The sequence below is a fragment of the Pongo abelii genome, chromosome 7 (genome assembly GCF_028885655.2).
Source record: "Pongo abelii isolate AG06213 chromosome 7, NHGRI_mPonAbe1-v2.0_pri, whole genome shotgun sequence".
Classification (NCBI taxonomy): domain Eukaryota; kingdom Metazoa; phylum Chordata; class Mammalia; order Primates; family Hominidae; genus Pongo; species Pongo abelii.
The window spans coordinates 116,024,889-116,046,090 of NC_071992.2; the positions used below are offsets into that span (position 1 = coordinate 116,024,889).

Consider the following 21,202-nt stretch of genomic DNA (forward strand, 5'->3'; position numbering starts at 1 on the left):
TTGCAAAGATGTCTACGTTCTAATTTCTAGAGCTTGTGACTAAGTTACCTTACATGTCAAAGAGAACTCTGCAGATGTGCTTAAGTTAAAGACTTTAAAGAGATCTCCTGTATTATCTAGATGGTCCCATTGTAATCACAAGGATCCCTCTAAGAGAGAGACAAGAAGGTCAGCATCATAGAGAAAAGATGTGAGGATAGAGCAGAGGTCAGAGAGAAGATGCTGTGCTGCTAGCTTTGAAGACAGAAAAAAAGCCCATGAACCAAGGCCTTCATTAGATGGAAAAAATAAGGAATTTGTTTACCCCTAGAATCTTCTGACTTCCAGAACTGTCTGAGAATAAATAAAATTCTGTTGCTTTAAGCCACTAAGTTTGTGGTAATTTGTTACAGGAACAGTGGGAACTACAGTGTTGATCCTGAAAAACTTATGTAGACTACTTGCATATAACGACCCTGACATGTCTTCAAAAGTGGTAATGATCAATAAGGTCATGCTTCATAATCAACCATTTAGTGACCTCTGCTCTTATAACTATATACAACAATGAGCTTTGTGATCTGAATGTCATTAAAATAAGTGGAATTAACCAGTGACTAGTATATACTCAATCAAACCCTTTAAGGAAATTGCAATCTACTATAGTTGATCTGCTTCAGAGCAGATCAGGAGAATAAAGACAAGTTAAAGACTTTCCTAAAACAGGGTTCTCTTAAGGTTCTTCAACTTATAGTAATCTAAAACATACAGAGCTGACCAAAGACCTGAGCCCCATCAGACCTCCAAGAAGTTCTCTAGTGGAGAGACTCATCCAGATACCCAGCTACCTGGCATCCAACCAAAGATTATGGAATTTGTTAACCAAGCAGGCTGCTAGGGAGAGCAGGTGTCTATTTTATGCTAATGTGGTTATATAACTGATAAATTATTTTATTCTATAAAAACTATACATCATTTTAATGTTATAAAAATGAAAATAGAATAATTAATTTGAAAGTAGTTCTAGAATGTATGGGCAGAAACATTACGCAAACCCAAATAACTGTTATCATTAGTATCTGAAAACTATGAAATCAGAAAACTAGTGTGATCAATATTTACTATTATAATAAAATAAGTTTTATTATCATTCATTCCTCCAAGAGTAAAAAATTACATTTTTTAAAATTTACTTCGGGCTTTCTCCCTGTGCTAAATAACCCAAATTAATATTCATAATTTGTTTTTAAAACTATTGAAAAATAAAAAAATAGAATTACCTTTGATGTCTTCCAGGGTCCTTAAGAACTTTTAACCTCTCAATATCCATCCATAGCCACCAATATCTCTCTCCCAATGTACCTTTTATAAATTTCTTAAATCTTTCAAACTCCTTTCTATTGCCAATGTCATAAGTCCTATGAGAAACACACCAGTCCGCCCTGCTCTCTGGTCCAGCACTCTCACTCTTTGAACTTAAACTTGTTTGTTCTATCTCTTCTGACCTCTCCTTTGTAGTTTGAACTAATTCACTTAAAAAATTCTTGCCATGAATAGACTCAAAACAATCATCAAATGACACTTTTGTTATATTGTTGAAGTTTATATAGTCTGGGGTTTCTCCAACTGGCTTTCCAACAATTTGCTGAATTGCTCCTCTCAAAATAAAGTATATATAGGAGCTTAAAAATTCTTCACATGTTGAGAAATGCATTGTCAGGCTTTCATCAACATCCTGTTTCTTTCCAAGGTATACTCTCAGAAGAGCTTGAGAAGGAGTGTCTTGTAGAGATACAGACACCTCTTCTTCTTCTCCTTCTTCTTCTTCAAATTCAGAAATCAATTTGTTGGTTTTAGATGGGTCCTTTTTTGTCCTAGGGTGAACTCCATCATCAAAGATAAAATTCTCTGTATTAAGTCATAAAAGGCTATTAGATTAGATATGAATACAAACCTTTCTTATTATTAAATAGATGCTATAGAGCCAGAATGGCAAATGGGTGTATCATAGGTAGTGACTGCATGGACCAGTGTCTTAAGAAGGATTCTGGGCCAGTCACGGTGGCTCACGCCTGTCATCCCAGCACTTTGGGAGGCCGTGGTGGGCGGATCACTTGAGGTCAGGAGTTCCAGACCAGCCTGGCCAACATGGTGAAACCCCGTCTCTACTAAAAATACGAAAATTAGCCAGGCATGGTGGCACAGTAATCCCAGCTACTCAGGAGGCTGAGGCATGAGAATCGCTTGAACCCAGGAGATAGAGGTTGCAGTGAGCTGGGAGCATACCACTGCACTCCAGCCTGGGCAATAGAGCAAGACTCTGTCTCAGAAAAAAAGAAAAGAAACAAAAAAGAAAAAAAAGAAGGATTCTGAGGCTACATTTGGAGCCAGTAGAAAAAAACTGCCAATGGGAATTAACCTCGTCTTCCCTGGATTTGGAAGAAAAGAATGGTGGCAGATGGACTAAATATTTGACATCCCTAACACACAGAAGATATTCAAAAATACATTATGTACTTTTAAAATGTAATATTCCAGACTGATATATAATATCAATATATAAGGGCCAAATCTATTAAGGAATTAGAATATGTATACTAAATGATTATATGTGCTTTGATATTTCATGTTGTATGATAAAAAAAAATTCACTACCATAGATTGAGACCATGTATGAACAGACCAGAACTGGAAACAATAATAGCAAGTTTTAAAATTCACCATTTCATTAAAAGATTCAACTACTATCAAACTTACAGTCTATCATTAAACTTACAAAATGGCATGAGATACTTATGAAGGTTTACAAAGGGATTATTTGTATGCTTTTTCTAAAGATATAGTATTCAGCTCCTATTTTCTCTTTCAAAAATCCGTGACATGTCTGACGTTAGTGCTTTATTTCACATAGTAAATCTGCGCCTTGAATTGCCACAGATCAGCTAACTGTTGTCATCCATGCCCCATTCTCAATGACCATTTTCTCAATTACCAGAGTTCAAATCTCAATGAACTGGAAACATTTCATTACAATTTTTATTGCAGGTAAATTCCCCAATATTGAGAGTAGACTTTGTAAATCTGTGAAAGGATGCTGGACATACACTCAATCCCATGGAACTGAAGGGAGGATGTCGCAGAGAGCGAGGCAGGCATTCCAGCTCACCATCTCCTCCCATCCTTCTCTTCCTGTATACTATTTTTATCTCCAATTATATACTTCAATATTTTGGGAAAACAATAAGAAGCCTATGAATCCAGCTATTTTCAATTGGGGAGATTATTTTCTTCTTTACCTAGACTCAGGTTCAATTCTAGGGAATCCAGATTTAACTTCCCCGGAGGTTGCTTATACTTCTTAAAGAGATTAGTTAAGAAATGTTAAGTGAATTCCTGAGTTCTTCTCCTGAGTCCTCACACCTAAGTTTTTTTCTCTAACAATTTCACTGTTAATGACTCCCATTTCTGGAAGATTCCTTTTATTTTTATGAAAAGTCAGTATATCCACAAAGCTCCCCACAGTAGAAATTTATCTGCTTTTTAAGGTGAAAAATAGTCTGAACTTAAAAACAGAAGGGAAACTCAATTTCCATCAATAACTTTTTTTTTTAGGAAGGGAAAAATGTTGTACCCACTTTATTGCAAAGACTTAACAAGAATTTGTAAACTGTGATAATTTGTAGACTGACTGCATATTAGGTACCAAGCACCAGGCCAGGCATTTTCTATCCATTTAGTATATATCATTATTCTAATCTTACAAATGAGAAAAGGCAAGGCTCCCAGAAGTGGAAAAACTCATCAAACATCACACAGCTAATAAATATCAGAGTTGCATTCTAAACCCATCTCCTTTTCACTATACAAAGTTGTCTCTCAAAAAACATAGGAAGTTGAGTGAGGCAAAGGGTATGTGGATAATTTTTTCTCCCCAACCACTAAGTACTGTACTGTAAAATTAGAACAAACAAACAAAAACTTAAAGAGAAGTTCTGAAGTCATTCTTGTCCTTTTCTGCTTACCAGAAACAGATGAAATAGCTGGTGATTTAAGTTTGTTGTAGGGTACACAACAGGGTAACGAAAAGGTTGATACTGTTTGCTGACTTTGTTTTGCTAATGCAAACCAATCTTTTGTTTGAGTATAGGAAGCCTAGGAAGAAGGGAGCATATTAGTTTAACATATGATTAGCAGTATTACTCTGATCACAAACCTGGAAAAATCATTATAATAATATTCAACTTGCACAGTACAATATGTAAAGTGAAAATTATCTTATGAAGGAAAACAAAATTCTACTCAAAAAATTCATTAGCTAAGAGGACACTGAAGGAAATTTCAATCCAGATTTTTTTTTCATATTTGATAACCAAAGGAAAATATGTGTCCAATACCTATAAATTCTCCACTCTCACTCTCAGGCTATTGTTGACCAAAGGCATGAAACCCTACTTCCTGGATTCACTACAATCCTGGTGATGGTCAGTCACCAGGCCCATCAATCCTTTTGCTAGCTGCTCCCCTTTACAACTTTCCCAATTACTTCAGGTCCCCCATTCTGTCTCACCTGGCTCAATGTTTTTAACAACTGCTCCCCCAGTATGACAGAGACACTATTCTTAGTGCCACTGGAACCTCTCCAAACTCAGCTGCCCCTTTGCATTAGATTCAGTTTTCACAAGTTTGCTTAGATTGAATGCTTCTTGAAGACTGATTCCTGACTCCACCTGCCCCTGAATGGAGCATTCCATTTTTCCTTTCCTCTGTGTACCCCTGAACTAGCCAATTCAATTCTGAAGTTGATCCTTAGCTTCTAGAACCCCAGCCCTAAGAAGCTCCTATCCTAGCCTTCTTGGGAAGATTCCTCTGCCTGCCTCTCTCCGTAATGTCCTCTTTTATTTTTACTAGAGAATCCAAGTTGTTCAACAAGAGCAGAGAGTTTCCAGCATTCCTCTCATTTCTCATTTATCCAACTCAGTCAGCTGGTTGGTCAGCACTTAGTCTAAGAAACACTTGGAGAATAGGTACCTCAAATGGAAGAAAAATTACTCCCTATCTATTATGCAGAATTAACATAGCAAGTCAAGCCACATAAGACCACCAAAGCAAGACTGAGAAATGAGAGGTGGCATCTATGTAGTCACCATCCCTCTTAGAGGTAAGGTTTCCTGGGTGCATAAAAGCTTTCAAAGACTAATTCACTTTTGTTCCCCTTTTTCTTTAAAATCAAGTTATTTATTATTAATTATACGTTCATCTAACATATAATTATCGAGTGACTACTTTATTGTAAGCAATAGCCTAAGCAGGAGGCCAAAATAATTAAGAAACATTCAAGGAGTTCAGAGAGACCAACATACAAGGTCCTTGCTATTTCAACTGCAAAAAAAGAATGAAGGAGTAGGACACAGGACAGAAAGAAGTCATCAGTCAGGCTTTGACATCTTTAACATAATTATTCCACTTTATACAATTTTTTTTTTTTTTTTTTTTTTTTGGAGACAGAGTCTCACTCTGTCACCCAGGCTGGAGTAGAATGGTGCAGTCTCGGCTCACTGCAACATCTGCCTCCCGGGTTCAAGCAATTCTCCCGCCTCAGCATACCGAGTAGCTGGGATTACAGGCGCCCACCACCATGCCCGGCTAATTTTTGTATTTTTAGTAGAGATGGGGGTTTCACCATGTTGGTCAGGCTGGTCTGGAACTCCTGACCTCATGATCTGCCCGCCTCAGCCTCCCAAAGTGCTGGGATTACAGGCGTGAGCCACCACTCCCGGCCTCTACTTTTAAGAGATGTGTCAATTGTTTTTTAGATGGTATAACTTAGGGCTCAAAGAAATATTACCAATTATCATGAAGATTAATCCCTATGTATAGTCATGACATAAATAATGTAAGCGTCCAAGAACTATGAATCTGCAAAATTCAAAAGCTATTGAAAAATGGTAATATATAATTAAAGTGGCAATGTGTGGTGGTTCATGCCTATAATCCTAGCACTTTGGAAGGCTGAGGTTGGAGGACTGCTTGAACCCAGGAGTTCAAGACCAGTCTGGGCAACATAGACCCTGTCTCTACAAATAATTTTTTAAAAATTAGCCAGGAATGGTGATGCACTCTTGTAGTCCCAGCTGGGAGGCTGAGGTGGGAGAATCGCTTGAGCCAGGGAGGTTGAAGGTGCAATGAGCCATGATTGCATCATTGCACTCCAGCCTGGGCAACACAGTGAGACCCTGCCTCAAAAAAAAATTTTGTATATATATATATATATATATATGGTATTAAAGTATTACTCAAGTAATAGAAAAGAGTTTTTTCATCTCAGAAAATAGCAAAGGTAAACTAGTTTGGATTTTAACTCCCTTATATTTAATTAAATTCACATATAGCAAATCAGAACTTACTCCCCAGATTGATTCTCCCCTTTACATGTTTATTGACCTCAACTATGAGTACATATTTTTTAGGACATTTCCAACATTTCTATAGTATATAAATTAAGGGAAAAAATATAGCCAGGCATAGTGGCTCACGCCTGTAATACCAACTCTTTGGTAGGCTGAGGTGAGTGAATTGCTGGAGCTCAGCAGTTCAAGACCAGCTTGGGCAACATGGCAAAACCCCATCTCTACAAAAAATATACAAAAATTAGCAAGGAGTGGTGGCATATGCCTGTAGTCCCAGCTACTTGGGGGGCGGAGGCAGGAGGATCCCTTGAACCTTGGGAGGTAAAGGCTGCAGTGAGCTGAGATTGTACCACTGCACTCCAGCATGGGTGATAAAGTGAGACCCTGTCTCAAAAAAAAAAAAAAAAAAGAAAAAAATCAGTAGAAGAGAGAAGAAAAATGTGCCTTAAATACACCACTAAACATTATTCAGTGGGAAATAATGGAACTGGCATAACTGTAAACATTTTTGACAAATATTGCTGATAGAAATGCTGAACTACAAAATTAATAGCAGATACACATGAAAAAAAAAAGTTCAAGTAACCTTAGCCTATCTATTCCAACACAGAAAGCAAAGAGGCTTCCTCTTGTATGATAATTTTGATCAATTGAAAGTGCCTTATTTGCAAGTAAGCCTTACGGTTTAAAAAAAAAAAAAAAAATTGGAAGTGCCTATCCAGAATGCTGTGTTGTAAAGAATCTGGAGCCAAATCCTAGCTCAGCAGAAAAAATTTCCACAATTGATTAACAATATCTGTCATAGGGAGTAGCAGCACAAGGGCTACATAATTGCCATTCCTGATTTTGTATAGAATTGTGTATTAGAAGTATAGTTCCAGAGATAACATCTAATAATTAGAGGCCAAAGATCAAACAACAGTTCTCACTACATTATGACTCTCCAAAAGGACATTTGATTCTAGGTTAAATCTCTTCAAATGCTCTCATACAACCTCACATTTCTCTAATCATGGAGGACAAATTTATCTGATAACAACTAAACAATAACGCATTTTACTACTAAGGAATAAACTAGAGAACAGGAAGGAAAAGACTCAATTTATCTTTTTGTACAAAAGTAATGAATCCAAATTATAGCAATTTTGGAATGAACAATGAAACCATGGATATAATTCAAGTTACTCTTGCTTCCCAGGTGACACAGCATGTTCTTCAACCTTGTCTTTGTCTCTTCAGACACGAGGATAATATTTCTAACTACATTTCAAATTAAAGAGAGCAGAGCACCTGACCTCGTGATCAACCAGCCTGACCAACATGGTGAAACCCCATCTCTACTAAAAATACAAAAATTAGCCAGGCGTGGTGGCACGTGCCTGTAATCCCAGCTACTCGGAAGGCTGAGGCAGGAGAACTGCTTGAACCCTGGAGGCGGAGGTTGCAGTGAGCAGAGATCATGCCACTGCACTCCAGCCTGGGTGACAGAGCGAGACTCTGTCTCAAAAAAAAAAAAAAAATCTAGGAGAGTCAACTAAGAAAAATAACAAATCTAAGTGATAAACATTCAAGAAATTCTCTAAATAAGAGATTTATTTACAATTTTAATATCTCAGGGTTCTTTTTAGGTTTCCAGGGGAAAAGAGCAGGATAACAGTGTAGAGACTGCTAAGTCGAGAATTTAAAACAAATGAGAACATAAGATTTTTAAAATTGCATTGTGAATGTAAAATTTTTATCAATCCTTTGCTCTCACTCTTCTAGACATAATTGAGAAAATGTTAAATAGAAAAAATTAAGAAATTTTAATAAGATGTTTCAGATATTTGTGTATGAAAAATATAACAAAAAAGCCTAATTTCAAAAAACTATTTGAGATCAAGGGACAATGATGTGACCAATATGAAGGGTCAAGATGTATTCTTTATTATCAAGAACCCTACTTTCAGTTTTTTCTCAGACAGTTAATTTCAGCTTCATAGAGATTTCTGACCAAATTAAGGAACACTGTTTTCCTGGGTTTGTTTCGGGTATATGTCATTATAGCTATGTTATTTCTTGTTGAAATTTATAATTGTGGGTTTTTTGTATTGTTTTAGTATTTAATGGTGTATAATGTGTTATTAAATCATATGTAGTTATGCCAAAAAAAAGAGAGCAGAGCAAATTAGTTAGCATAAATCTACAATAATTATTGCTAAATCTGCTTTACATGTATTTGAAATCATTTTTTCTGTTCAGGTAATACAAATGCCTTAAAATGAGAAGTTCCTGCCAGGTGTGGTAGCTTACGCCTGTAATCCCAGCACTTTGGGAGGCGGAAGTGAATACCAAAAAAAAAAGAGAGCAGAGCAAATTAGTTAGCATAAATCTATAAGAAGTATTGCTAAATCTGCTTTAGATGTGTTTGAAATCATTTTTTCTGTTCGGGTAATACAAATGCCTTAAAATGAGAAATTCCGGCCAGGCGTGGTAGCTTACGCCTGTAATCCCAACACTTTGGGAGGCAGAGGTGAGTGGATTCCTTGAGCCCAGGAGTTCAAGACCAGCCTGGGCTACATGGTAAAACCCCGTCTCTACAAAAAATGCAAAAAAAAAGTTAGCTAGGTGTGGTGATGCATGCCTGTAGTCCCAGCTACTCAGGAGGCTGAGATGGGAGGATCACCTGGGCCCGGGAGATGGAGGCTGCAGTGAGCCGTGATCATATCACTGTACTCCAGCCTGGGTGACAGAGTGAGATCCTGTCTCAAAAAATATATGTATAAAATAAAAAATAAAATCAGAAGTTTTAGTGAAGCGCTAAGTCATGAAAAAATACTCATACTTTTACCTCACCAAGTGATACATAGAACTTTTTCATAATTACAAGATTATCTTCTTCAGTGGCAGGAGGTGGTAGACTGGGTGGTTTTTTCACGATCCAGGGAGAAAAATTTGATCCTACTGTGAAATTCATGCCGGACTTGCTCCATCTTACTTGTGAGACCAATTTGGCTAACCTGCATTTTAGAAATCATACAAATTTAAAACAAGTTTCAAATATGGCAGAATTCAGGGAAAAAACCTAAAATTTTATTTTATGTATTCAAGCCAATCTCCTCTCCTCACTCTTAATGATGATTTTCTTTGGCTCTGATAAAATTAATAGCTTATTCATAAAACTACTAATTAGTTAATAATTATTCATTTTAATTGATTTTGACTTAAAAATTGTTGTTCAGAGGTCAAATTTTAGGTTCTTACATATTAAAAGTCAGGGAACATAAAGGAAAAACTTGGCTCTGGACTATGGCATTCTATGTTTTTCGTGTCACACTAGTATTCATTGTTAAACGCCCTGCACCTAAATACCATTATCACCAATAGATAATTTTTAAAATATGGCTGGTTGGAGAGGCTCACGTCTATAATCCCAGGTTTTGGGAGGCCAAGGCAGGAGGCTCTCTTGAAGCCAGGAGTTCGAGACCAGTCTGGGCAATATAGCAAGACCCTGACTCTACAAAGAATTTAAAAGATTTGCCACATATGGTGGCACACAGCTGTAGTCCTAGCAAATTGGGAGGCTAATATATATGTATTTAAAAATACATATATCGATGGGACTATAATACCTGTATTCAAAGTAACAATCACTTTCCAGAAATGCTGGAAGTCTTTCTTTTTTGATCCACTTAATACCTTCTTCACGACTGAGACACTATGAGAAGAAAGAGAAAAAGGAAAAGAAGGTCAGAGAAAACCACTTTTAGGATGATTAACGCCTAATCATGAGAGCAATAATGACCTCCAGCTGTAGCAGGAGCCCTACCCCTAGGTCTTCTATCTCCACTAGAGAGATCAATAAACCTGAGCCACAAATGTGAGGCACTTCTTGCCTCTGGTACACTTTTAATTCTCTTAACAATCCTATATTAACTATATATTATCCCCATTTTTACAGATAAACAACTCGAATCCAGAGAAGTTAAGTAACTTGTTGAAGGAGGGAGAATGAGGAAAAAAAAGCCAATGCATCTCAGTATTTTCACAGTCATAAAATGGGTTAAAAATAATCACAAACAGAAAAAGAACCACCAAGAAAACTTGGTAAGGCCACCAAAGTCACTGCAGGCCCCTTGTTCTTCAAGTTTAAAAAAATGTTTTAACTATTTAACATCTCCAGGCGCTCTCTTACTGATACAAAAGTTAACAATGATAGTAGAGTGTTACAAATACCACAGTGTAGGCTTCTGTGGGAGCCTACAGAGACACTCAACTCAGGAGAGGTTTCCCACAGAACACGCACTTCACTCTTTGACCCGAACGAAGCAAGGCTAGCTAGGTTGAGCAGGGAAGCAAAAGAGGAGACAAACCATAAGTGTAGCAGTGTTAGGTCACAGGATGAGAGAGAGAAAGGTTGGAGAGGTAGAAAGGGTCATGATTGCAAATAGCCTTTTAAATAACATTAAGGAGTATAGATTTTATCTTGAGGTTGTGAGAGCAATACAGAATTACTGAAGAGTTACTGTTGTTCATCCTAAAATATTTACTAACTATTGATTCTACTTTTTCTTGTATTCACTTTTTCCAGAATTCTAAATAATATCAGTACCTTGGACACAAAACATATGTTACTAATAAATAAAACAATCTCAGTGAGGTAAATGTGTTTGCATTTATGTGGCTTCCATGGACAATCTAAGGTGATAGTTTTGCTATGATATTGCATAAGAGTTAACACATAGACCATTACTAACTCTAGTGGGGAAATTGAATGTCCATACAGAGTGTTGCCGACATCTAATGTGCTGATGCTCATGAGGGTGATGTGTGCTCATCATTGCTGATACGCGCAGAAGTCTTTAGGCATTCAGGATTGAAACATAAAATAGCAAAAAACAAAACAAAACAAAAACAAAAACAAAACATTGATTTGCCTTCACCAAACACTATCTTCTGCATAATGAAAGAATAGAAGAAAACCATGGAAATAGCCAGCAGCTAATCAGCAGCATCTTGTTGATAGTCTCACTGCTTATCAAGTGAGATCTGAAGGACATTTGGATTTTGTAGTTAGAAAGACTCTGCATAGGCTACACACTGACAAGCATGCAGGACTCCTGAACTCCCACTAGCGCTACATTCAATGTATCACAGAAAGATACCAAACTACATATAAAGATCCACATAAACCCTTAAAGAATTCTATAAGGTTGTCAAACTAGTCAGTTCATTCAAAACCAATTTGCTGAATATTCAGCTAGTAAACAGTTTACCTATAATTCATCCTCTTTTGAGTGTTTTTTGTACCTATGTGACCTAAAAATAAAATGAATAAAAAAGTTTAAAAGGAATAAAATCAAAAATTGAAGAACAGTCTTTAGCCAAGCTGAAAACAAAACTCTTCATGGTTTTAAAAAGTAACTAAATACAAAGACCAAAAACATACAAGACAATCCTGATCAACCATAAAATAACTTAATAAATACTTATAAGAAACACAAAAAGAATCTATCTAAGGTGAAATTATTTAAACCTTAAAAAAATTTCAAGTTGGTTAAGAAACAGAAAGGGATGACCAGAAGGTTAAGGGAAGATGGCTTTAGGTAAATCAATACGGAACCATTTCCAAATAATCATACACAAGCTGTCTAAAGTGCCTACAGAATTGGATTAATAAAAAATTATATTTAGATGTACAAGGCAAACAAAGCATGGCTATCAGCCAATAGTTCTTATTGGTTAGATTTATTGAGGTATAAATTACATACAGTGAAATCCACCCTTTTTAATACAGTTCTACAAGTTTTGACAAATGCATATAATCATGTAACCAGGACTACAATCAAGATACAGAATAGTTCCAACTCCCTCCAAATTTCCTCATGCCACTTTGTAGTCAGCAACTCCCTCCAACCCCAGGCTCTGGCAACCACTGATCTGTTCCATAGTTTTGCCTTTTCCAGAATGTCATATAAATGGAATCAATATAGTATGTACTTTTGATTCTAGTATCTTTCATTCAGCATAAAGCATTTAAGATTTATCTATGTTCTTTCATGTATAAATACTTCATTCTTTTTTGTTGCTGAGTAATATTCCACTGTATGGATATACCACAGTTTGTTTATCCATTCCCCAGTTAAAGGAATCTGGATAACTTCCAGCTTTTGTGATCATGAATAAAGCAACTATAGACATTTACATGCAGGATTTTTGTTTGTTTGTTTTTTGGTTGTTTTTTTTTTTTTTTGAGACGGAGTCTCGCTCTGTCACCCAGGCTGGAGGGCAACAGCGCGATCTCAGCTCACTGCAAGTTCTGCCTCCCAGGTTCACGCCATTCTCCTGCCTCAGCCTCCCGAGTAGCTGGGACCACAGGCACCCACTACCAAGCCCAGCTAATTTTTTTGTATTTTTAGTAGAGATGGAGTTTCACCATGTTAGCCAGGATGGTCTCAATCTCCTGACCTCGTGATCCGCCTATCTCGGCCTCCCAAAGTGCTGGGATTACAGGTGTGAGCCACCGCGCCTGGCCGCATGCAGGTTTTTGTGTGAGTATAACTTTTCATTTCTTTTGGGTAATACTCGGGAGTAGGATAGATGGGCAGTGATAGAGTATGGATATTTGCCTCCTCCAAATCTCATACTGAATGTGATCCCCAATGCTGGAGGTAGGGCCTAGTGGGAGAGATGTCTTGGTCATGGGAGCGAATCCCTCATGAATGTCTTGGTGTCCTCCTCATGGTAATAAGTGAGTTCTCACTTTGTTAGTTCAGGTGAGACCTGGTTGTTTAAAGAGGCTGGTGCCTCCCCACTCTCTCCCTTGCTACCTCTCTTTCCATGTGATATGCCTGCTCCCTCTTTGTCTTCCACCATGAGTGGGAGCTTCCTGAGGCCCTCACCAGAAGCAGATGCTAGTGCCATGCTTCTTATACAGTCTACAGAACCATAAGCCAAATAAACCTCTTTCTTTACAAATTACCTGGTTTTGAGTATTCCTTTATAGCAACACAAATGGACTATAGGTGGTATGGTATATGTTTAACTTGGAAAGAAGTGCCAAACTGTTTTCCAAAATGGAATTCTCACCAATGAGAATGGACTTTTGGGTTGCTTCCACTTTTTGGCTATTATGAATGATGCTGCTATGAACATTTGTATATAAGTTTTTGTGTGAACATATGTTTTCAATACTCTTGAGTATATACCTAGAAGTGGCATTTCTGGGTAATTTGATAACTCTTGGGCTAACCTCTTAAGAACTGCCTAATATTTTCCAAAGTAGCTGTACCGTCTTACAATTGCAGCAGCAGTGTATGAAGGTTCTAATCACTTCAAATCCTCACAAATGTTTGTTATTATTTGCCTTTTTTTTTCTTTTAATCATACCCATCCTGTTGGGTGTGAAGTAGTGTCCCACTGTGATTTTGATTCCATTTCCCTTATGACTAATGATGTTGAAAATCTTTTCATGTGCTAATTGTTTATCTTATTCGGAGAAATGTCTATTCTAAACCCTTTGCACATTTTTTAATTGGGTTACTTGTCTTTTTATTTTTGAGTTTTAAGAGTTATATTTATAGTTTAGATACACATCCTTATAAAATATATGATTTGCAAACATTTTCTCTCATTCCGCGGGTTGTCTTTTTACTTTCTTGGTAGTGTCCTTTAGAGCATGAAAGTTTTGCGTTTTGATTTATCTTTTTTTCCTTGTGCATTTGGTGTCATATCTAACAAAACCAATGCATAATCCAAGGTTATGAAGATTTACACCTGTATTATCTTCTTAAATAGAATTATCTTTTTTGCATTGCTAGATTTAATTTGCTGATTTTTTGAGGATTTTTGTGGTCTGTGTTCATGAGTGATGTTAAGTTGTAGGTTTTTCTTTTCCTTCAAATTCCTTCATTTAGTTTTGGCATCAGTGTAATGCTCATCTCATTAAATGAATTAAAAATTGATTTCTTTTGTTTTTTGTATAAGTTTTTATAAATTCAAGGTTACTTCACTTCTAAGTGTTTGACAGAATTAACCAGTGAAGCCATCTGGGCCTAGAGTTGTCTTTGTGGCAAGACTTTAAACTGTGAATCCAACTTCTGTAACAGATGTAGGACTATTCAGATGATCTATATCCCCTTCAGTGACCATTGATAATTTGTGCCTTTTAAGAAATATGTGGGCCAGGCATGGTGGTTCATGCCTGTAATCCCAGCACTTTGAGAGGCTGAGGCAGGTGGATCACTTGAGGCCAGGAGTTCGAGAGCAGCCTGGCCAACATGGCAAAACCCCATCTCTACTAAAAATACAAAAATTATCTGTGCATGGTGGCATATGCCTGTAACCCCAGCTACCTGGAAGGCTGAGGCAGGAGAATCGCTTGAACCTGGGAGGCGGAGATTGCAGTAGCTGAGATCGCCCTACTGCACTCCAGCCTGGGCATCAGAGCGAGACCCTGTCTCAAAAAAAAAAAAAAAGTCTATTTCATTTAAATGTCATGAGCTTATAGACATAAAGTTCTTTGTAAAATTCTCTTATTTTTTTTAACTGCCTGTAAAATTTGTAACGACATCCCCTCTTTCATTTCTGATATTGGGCATGTATATCTTTCTCTCTCTTTTTCTTCATCATTCTGGCTAAAAGGTTATCAATTTCATTGACTTTTTTCAAAAAACAAGGCTTTATTTTCATGGATTTTTCTCTCTTGTTTTTCTGTTTTCAATTTCATTGATTCTGTTCTTTATTTTTTATTTAATTTTAACTTAATTTTTCTAGTTTCTCATAGTGACAAGTAGATCGTAGATTTATTTAGTCTTCTCTATTATAAGCACTTAATGGTACAAATTTCCCTGTAAAGACTAATTTAGTTGCATCCCACAAATTTTGATATGTTATGCCTTAGTTTTTATTCAATTCAACATAATTTTTAATTTCCCTTGGGACTTAGTCTTTGACCTATGAATTATTTAGGAGTATGTTATGTAATTAAGTATTTAAGGATTTTGTTACCAATTTATAGTTTAATTTTGAAGTGGTCTGAGAACATAGTTGGCAAGATTTCAAATCTTTTAAGTTTGCTGAAATTTATTTTATAGCCCAAAATATGGTCTATTTTGGTAAATATTCCCAGTGCATTAGAGAAAAAAATGTATACTCCACTGTTGTGGGATAAAGTGTTCTGTAAAGATCAATTAGATTTACTTGGTTGCTAGTGTTTTTCAGAACTTCCATTTCCTTACTGATCTGCTATCTTTTCTATCAGTTACTGAGAGAACAGTGCTTTAGTCTCCAACTATAACTATAAATTTATCTATTTCTCCTTTCATTTCTATCAGCTTTTGCATCATGTACTCTGAACCTCTGTTGTTAGATGCATACATATTATGAGTTATTAAGCTTTCTTGGTGAATTGACCCTTCCCCCTTTATCATTATGTAATGTTCCTCTTTATCCATAGTAAGGTTCCTTGTTCTGAGGGCTGCTTTGCCAGATATCAATATAGTCACTCCAGCTTTCCTTTAATTCATAATTGCATAGTATACCTTTTAGTATCCTTTTTACTTCGAACCTATTTATATCTTATTTTTAAGGTTAGTTTCTTGTAGACAGCAAATAATTGGGATTTTTAAAAAATCATCCCTGACTCTGGCTTTTACTTGGGGTGCTTAGGCCATTTAAATATCATGTAATTATTGATGTATATTATTATTATCATTATTTTTAGAGATGAGGCCTCACTCTGTCACCCAGGCTGGAGTGCAGTGGCACCTGAGAGAACAGTGCTTTAGTCTCCAACTATAACTATAAATTTATCTATTTCTCCTTTCATTTCTATCAGCTTTTGCATCATGTACTCTGAACCTCTGTTGTTAGATGCATACATATTATGAGTTATTAAGCTTTCTTGGTGAATTGACCCTTCCCCCTTTATCATTATGTAATGTTCCTCTTTATCCATAGTAAGGTTCCTTGTTCTGAGGGCTGCTTTGCCAGATATCAATATAGTCACTCCAGCTTTCCTTTAATTCATAATTGCATAGTATACCTTTTAGTATCCTTTTTACTTCGAACCTATTTATATCTTATTTTTAAGGTTAGTTTCTTGTAGACAGCAAATAATTGGGATTTTTAAAAAATCATCCCTGACTCTGGCTTTTACTTGGGGTGCTTAGGCCATTTAAATATCATGTAATTATTGATGTATATTATTATTATCATTATTTTTAGAGATGAGGCCTCACTCTGTCACCCAGGCTGGAGTGCAGTGGCACCATCATAGCTTACTGCAGCCTCAAACTCCTGGGCTCAAGTGATCCTCCTGCCTCAGCCTCCCAAAGCTCTGGAATCAAAGGAATGAGACATCATGACAACTCAATATGATTAATTATATTATATTATTAATCATATACATGATTAATGTGATACTAATTATTGATGTGGTTTGTTTAAAATCACTACTACCATTTTCCTAGTTGTTTTATTCTTTATGTGTCCCATATATTCTTTGTGTTTTTTCCTCATTTTCTGTCTGCTTTCCATTTAGTACTTTTTAATTCCTTTGATCTCCACTATTGTTTTTATTTTTTTTTATTTTTATTTTATTTTTGAGACAGGGTCTCACTCTGTTGTCTAGACTGGAATGCAGTGGTGTGATCACAGCTCACTGCAGCCTTAACCTCTCCAGGCTCAGGTGATCCTCCTACCTCAGCCTCCTGGGTAGCTGGGACTGCAAGTGTATGCCACCATGCCTGGCTAATTTTTGTATTTTTTGTAGAGATAGGGTTTCATCATGTTGCCCAGACTGGTCTCTAACTGCTGAGCTCAGGCATTCCACCTGCCTTGGCTTCCCAAAGTGCCGGGATTATAGGTGTGAGCCATTGCAGCTGGCCTGTTTTCATTACTTATGCCTCTTTCTAAAAACTTCTAAATTGCTGCTCCAGTTTTATAATAGACATGCTTAATTAATCAGTCTATCTTCAAATATATCAAATAAGATCATCCAGATCTTTTTGAGAAACTTGTGTCAAAGCACATAACTCAAGAATCTCCTAAATAGCTTTTGTTTAACAATAAATAAATAGGCTATAAAGACCTCCATACAATCAAAAATTTCTATTCACTGAAGGAAGTGAATAAACCAATAAATATTGTCCCACCTCGTAAAAAATTTTTAAACTAACAATTATATAGTACTGTGTAGCGCAGAATATATGTCCTTGTTCTGGCTTCGAAACAATGTTGTAACGTGGTTATTACTATTAGCATTTAGTTTGATGAAAGTTAAAGATAGAAACTATTTGAATTCAGTAACAGAAGAATTGAAGAACTTTCAGGCTAGAGTAGATCTATGTGTTAAATGTTAGACATACTTTAGCCTAGTTATACTAGACATTTTGAATCAATGTGAAATAGTATTGTTAAACATTCATTATTATTTTCATTTCATCCACACAAGAAACCTAAGTAGTAGGTAGTAAAGGCATCATTTGACAGATGATGAAAATCAGATTCATCAAAGTGACTTGTACACAGTCAGTAAGCAGAGGAGCCAATATTAGAACCCAGATTTTCCGACCTCATGCTAAGGAGACAAAATCTAGAAGCTGAAAATGAAATTTAAGGCCAGGGAGGTCAGAGCCACACAATGCAACTTGAGGGTCAGAAGTCTCAATTCCAAACTGCTTGATAGGTTTGGTTCAAAACCCAAATGAAATACATTGCCTATATATCCACATTTTCAATAATGCATCAAAATTATAAAGGATACCTATATTTATATGACTCAAAACTAACCTAATATTCAAATATTCAAGGTAAATTACATGAATCTTCTCAAATTGATAAGTGAACATCAACAAAACTGCTGAACTGGCCATTGGATTTGAAAAGTGCTTAACAAATACTATGTGTACGTACAACACAAGTTAATAAATGTAGCTACACTTCAAAAAGGGAAGCCTAAGGAAACTCGTGTTAATTTCACCAAATGCTTTATCTATCTAACAAGATAAAACAGTATACTTTCTTACCATAATATTGTAGTTGACATTAATGGTCTCATCTTCATCGGGGGCATTCATTTGAACAGGTTTAACCTCATTCTTTCCTTTCCTTATAACATCATAAATGGGATTTCGAGGTTGCTGGTTTTGTAGAATTTTTTTCAGTTGTTTTTCCAGAAGTTGTGGAGCATCATTAACTACTTCAAAAACTCCATAATCTGCATTAAATCTAATTGCCTCTGAAAAGGTCTGCAATATAAATTTGTGGAAATTAAAACATTTTTTAAACCTGGAAGCTCATGGTCTCTAAGAAGACTTGTGGTTTACATACATGCATGCATACCTCACAGAGTTCTGTGTTTTTGATCATTCCCTCTTCCTTTTTAGGAGCTAGGAAATCCCTTAGGTAGAGGTCAGGGAACCCACTAAACTCTTCCTTGCCAATGCACTTATGCCACGAGTAAGTGTCAGGGTATGCTATGGCAGAAATTCCCTTTGTATAAACATCTTACCACTGTGATTATTTGAAACTGGAGAGAAATATATACCTGGCTCTGCAAAGCAATGTTATTCTCTTAGAAGGAGGTGGATCACTAGGGAAGAATAAGTAAAGGAAGAAATAAATGCTCCCATTGTCTTTCATCCTTAGGAGCCATGAAGGCTAACAATCTCCCTTGTCCAAAAGGAGAAATTTAAGTACAAAATGTTCTTCAGTTAAGACTATTTCAACACCATCCTTTGCACTGTGACAAAAAAGAGAGAAGAAAATAACATTTCTGAGGTTTTTATCAGTAATTCTAAATGCTGCCAACTTTTATTTAAAGCCAGTCAGTTGATATACAACAGTCAGGAGTCTTGAGTTTGAATGCCAGCTTGCCAATAAGTACCTCTGTGACTCTAGGTAAATCACTGAACATCTTTGGGGCCTCCACTTCCGTAAGAAGTAAATGGTGAATTGGCCATGTCTTTTCCCATTTGTCTTCCAAATCTAGAATCAGGTCCCTTTTTCAGAATATTCATTTATTTTAGGGTACTTTCAGTGAACTGACTACTCATGTAGATTAACTTATACATGCTTAGGCAAGTGGTAGAAGACATTAAATTCTTCCCCTTGGATCAGTAAGTGTTCTAAGTAGAACATTAATTCAAGTTTTACTAACGGATTGCTAGATATACTATAGTCATAATTTAAAAAGTGGCAGAATTTCACAGTAAAATTGGAACTAGAAGTATGTGTATATATGTGTGTGTGTACATATATATATATTTAAATTTTAATGTCAGATAATATCACATCTCTAAGGTCTGACTGTCTCCCCTTCTGAGGAATTTAAAGTACATGGATGATACAGTTCAAGACGAATGTCAGTCCACAGTCTCAAAAGCCTTAGGACTAAGAGTTTCTCCCAAAATGATAAGTATTGCTCAATGAGTAAGAAAGAATTAGCCATAAATTGCATATAAAGTTTCTTCGATAGATATATTTCATTAGTTGCCAACTGCATCTGTCTTTCAAACATGGGATTCAAACAGGCACCATTTATCTAAATGACATAAATACCATCCCTAAACTATGCTATCACTGAACTAAAGAGAAAAAAGAGTCTGCTGATATCGCAGATCAGATTTATCTGGTTGGAGAAATGAAATTAATTAAACTTGGTAGAGAATGACATCAAATATTAATGGGGGTAGGAGAAATTAAGCTGTATAAAGTGAAAGACCATCTGGAAAACATTTCTTCTAGTTCTGAGTATCCATGGAACAAGAGAACAAGCTTGACTTTTATTGTTTTCCTTTCTTTTTTTTTTTGCCTCCTACCCTCTGACCTGGTAGCCAGAGGAACACAAAGCTGTGATAATCCAAAGCAAAGAATGTTAATTAGTTAGTTCAATGGATAAATAAAACATTTCCTACTAATCAAGTAAAAAGTGCTCAAGTAAAAAAATTAGAAGGGGCTATTGATACTCCAAGACCCTAGTAATCAATCTCACTTAGTAGTAGTGAGTAGTTAAGGTATAGTTGGCAGAAATAAAGAAGATGATAAGGACTATTTACTGAATGTCTATCATGTGCTAGGCGTGTGATGGACACTTTATTTTTTTCTTTCCAACTTTTATTTTAGGTTTAAGGGGTACATGTGCAGGTTTGTTACATGGGTAAATTGCATGTTGCAGGGGTTTGGTGTACAGATAATTTTGTCACCCAGGTAAGCAGCATAACACTCAATAGGTAGTTTTTCAATCTTCACTCTCCTTCCACTCTCCATCCTCAAGTAGGCCCCTACAATAGTAGGTCTATTGCTCCCTTCTTTGCATCCATGTGTGCTCAATGTTTAGCTCCCACATATAAGTGAGAACATGTGGTATTTGGTTTTCTGTTCCTGCATTAATTCCCTTGGGTTAAAGGTCGTGATGGACACTTTAAAAGCCCTCTCTTGAATCCTTCCACATTCCTGACATAGCTCTTTACAAAAAACTGATGGTAGGGATGGCTAAGTGGTGGTCCATGGACTCAGAGCTATAAAGTGCTAGACGATCAGGATTATGGAAACAAGTCTGTCTGGTCTCAAAGACAGAGTATTTCCTCTTTAATACACTGCCTCACATATGACAAAACTAGTGTGTACTGACCACTTCTCTACACCAAGTACTTTGCTAAGCAATAATCCTATGAAGTTAGGGTAGCTGTGATTCAAACAAAGCGTTTTGATTCCAAAGCCTATACTCTTATCTACCCTGGTTTTACTAGTAAAGGCACAGAGGCATGAAGCAACATGGTGTATGTGGGTAACTCTACGCAGCCGGATTACAACAAGAATAGCCGTAGTTGGAA

At 36.4% G+C, this 21,202-nt stretch overlaps 1 protein-coding gene across 17 annotated transcripts in view; it reads right to left on the reverse strand.

Annotated features, from left to right (window-relative positions):
* The window catches only part of RGS22 (regulator of G protein signaling 22), a 153,058-nt gene that overhangs the window by 108,577 nt on the left and 23,279 nt on the right, over nucleotides 1-21,202 (reverse strand). For 8 of the 17 annotated variants that reach the window (XR_008509428.1, XR_008509427.1, XM_024251116.3 and 5 more), the window contains 5 exons: nucleotides 18,395-18,616; nucleotides 9,998-10,083; nucleotides 9,217-9,385; nucleotides 4,002-4,131; nucleotides 1,260-1,887 (listed from right to left, as the gene is read on the reverse strand). Coding sequence is in view for 15 of the 17 variants with exons in the window: in XM_024251116.3 (XP_024106884.1) it covers nucleotides 1,260-1,887; nucleotides 4,002-4,131; nucleotides 9,217-9,385; nucleotides 9,998-10,083; nucleotides 18,395-18,616 (1,235 nt within the window). In the remaining 2 variants the exon portion in view is untranslated. Of the gene's footprint in view, nucleotides 1-1,259; nucleotides 1,888-4,001; nucleotides 4,132-9,216; nucleotides 9,386-9,997; nucleotides 10,084-18,394; nucleotides 18,617-18,915; nucleotides 18,961-21,202 lie in introns of those variants that run through there. The other 9 variants (XM_024251117.3, XM_054519217.2, XM_054519225.2 and 6 more) reach the window with 5 other exon arrangements.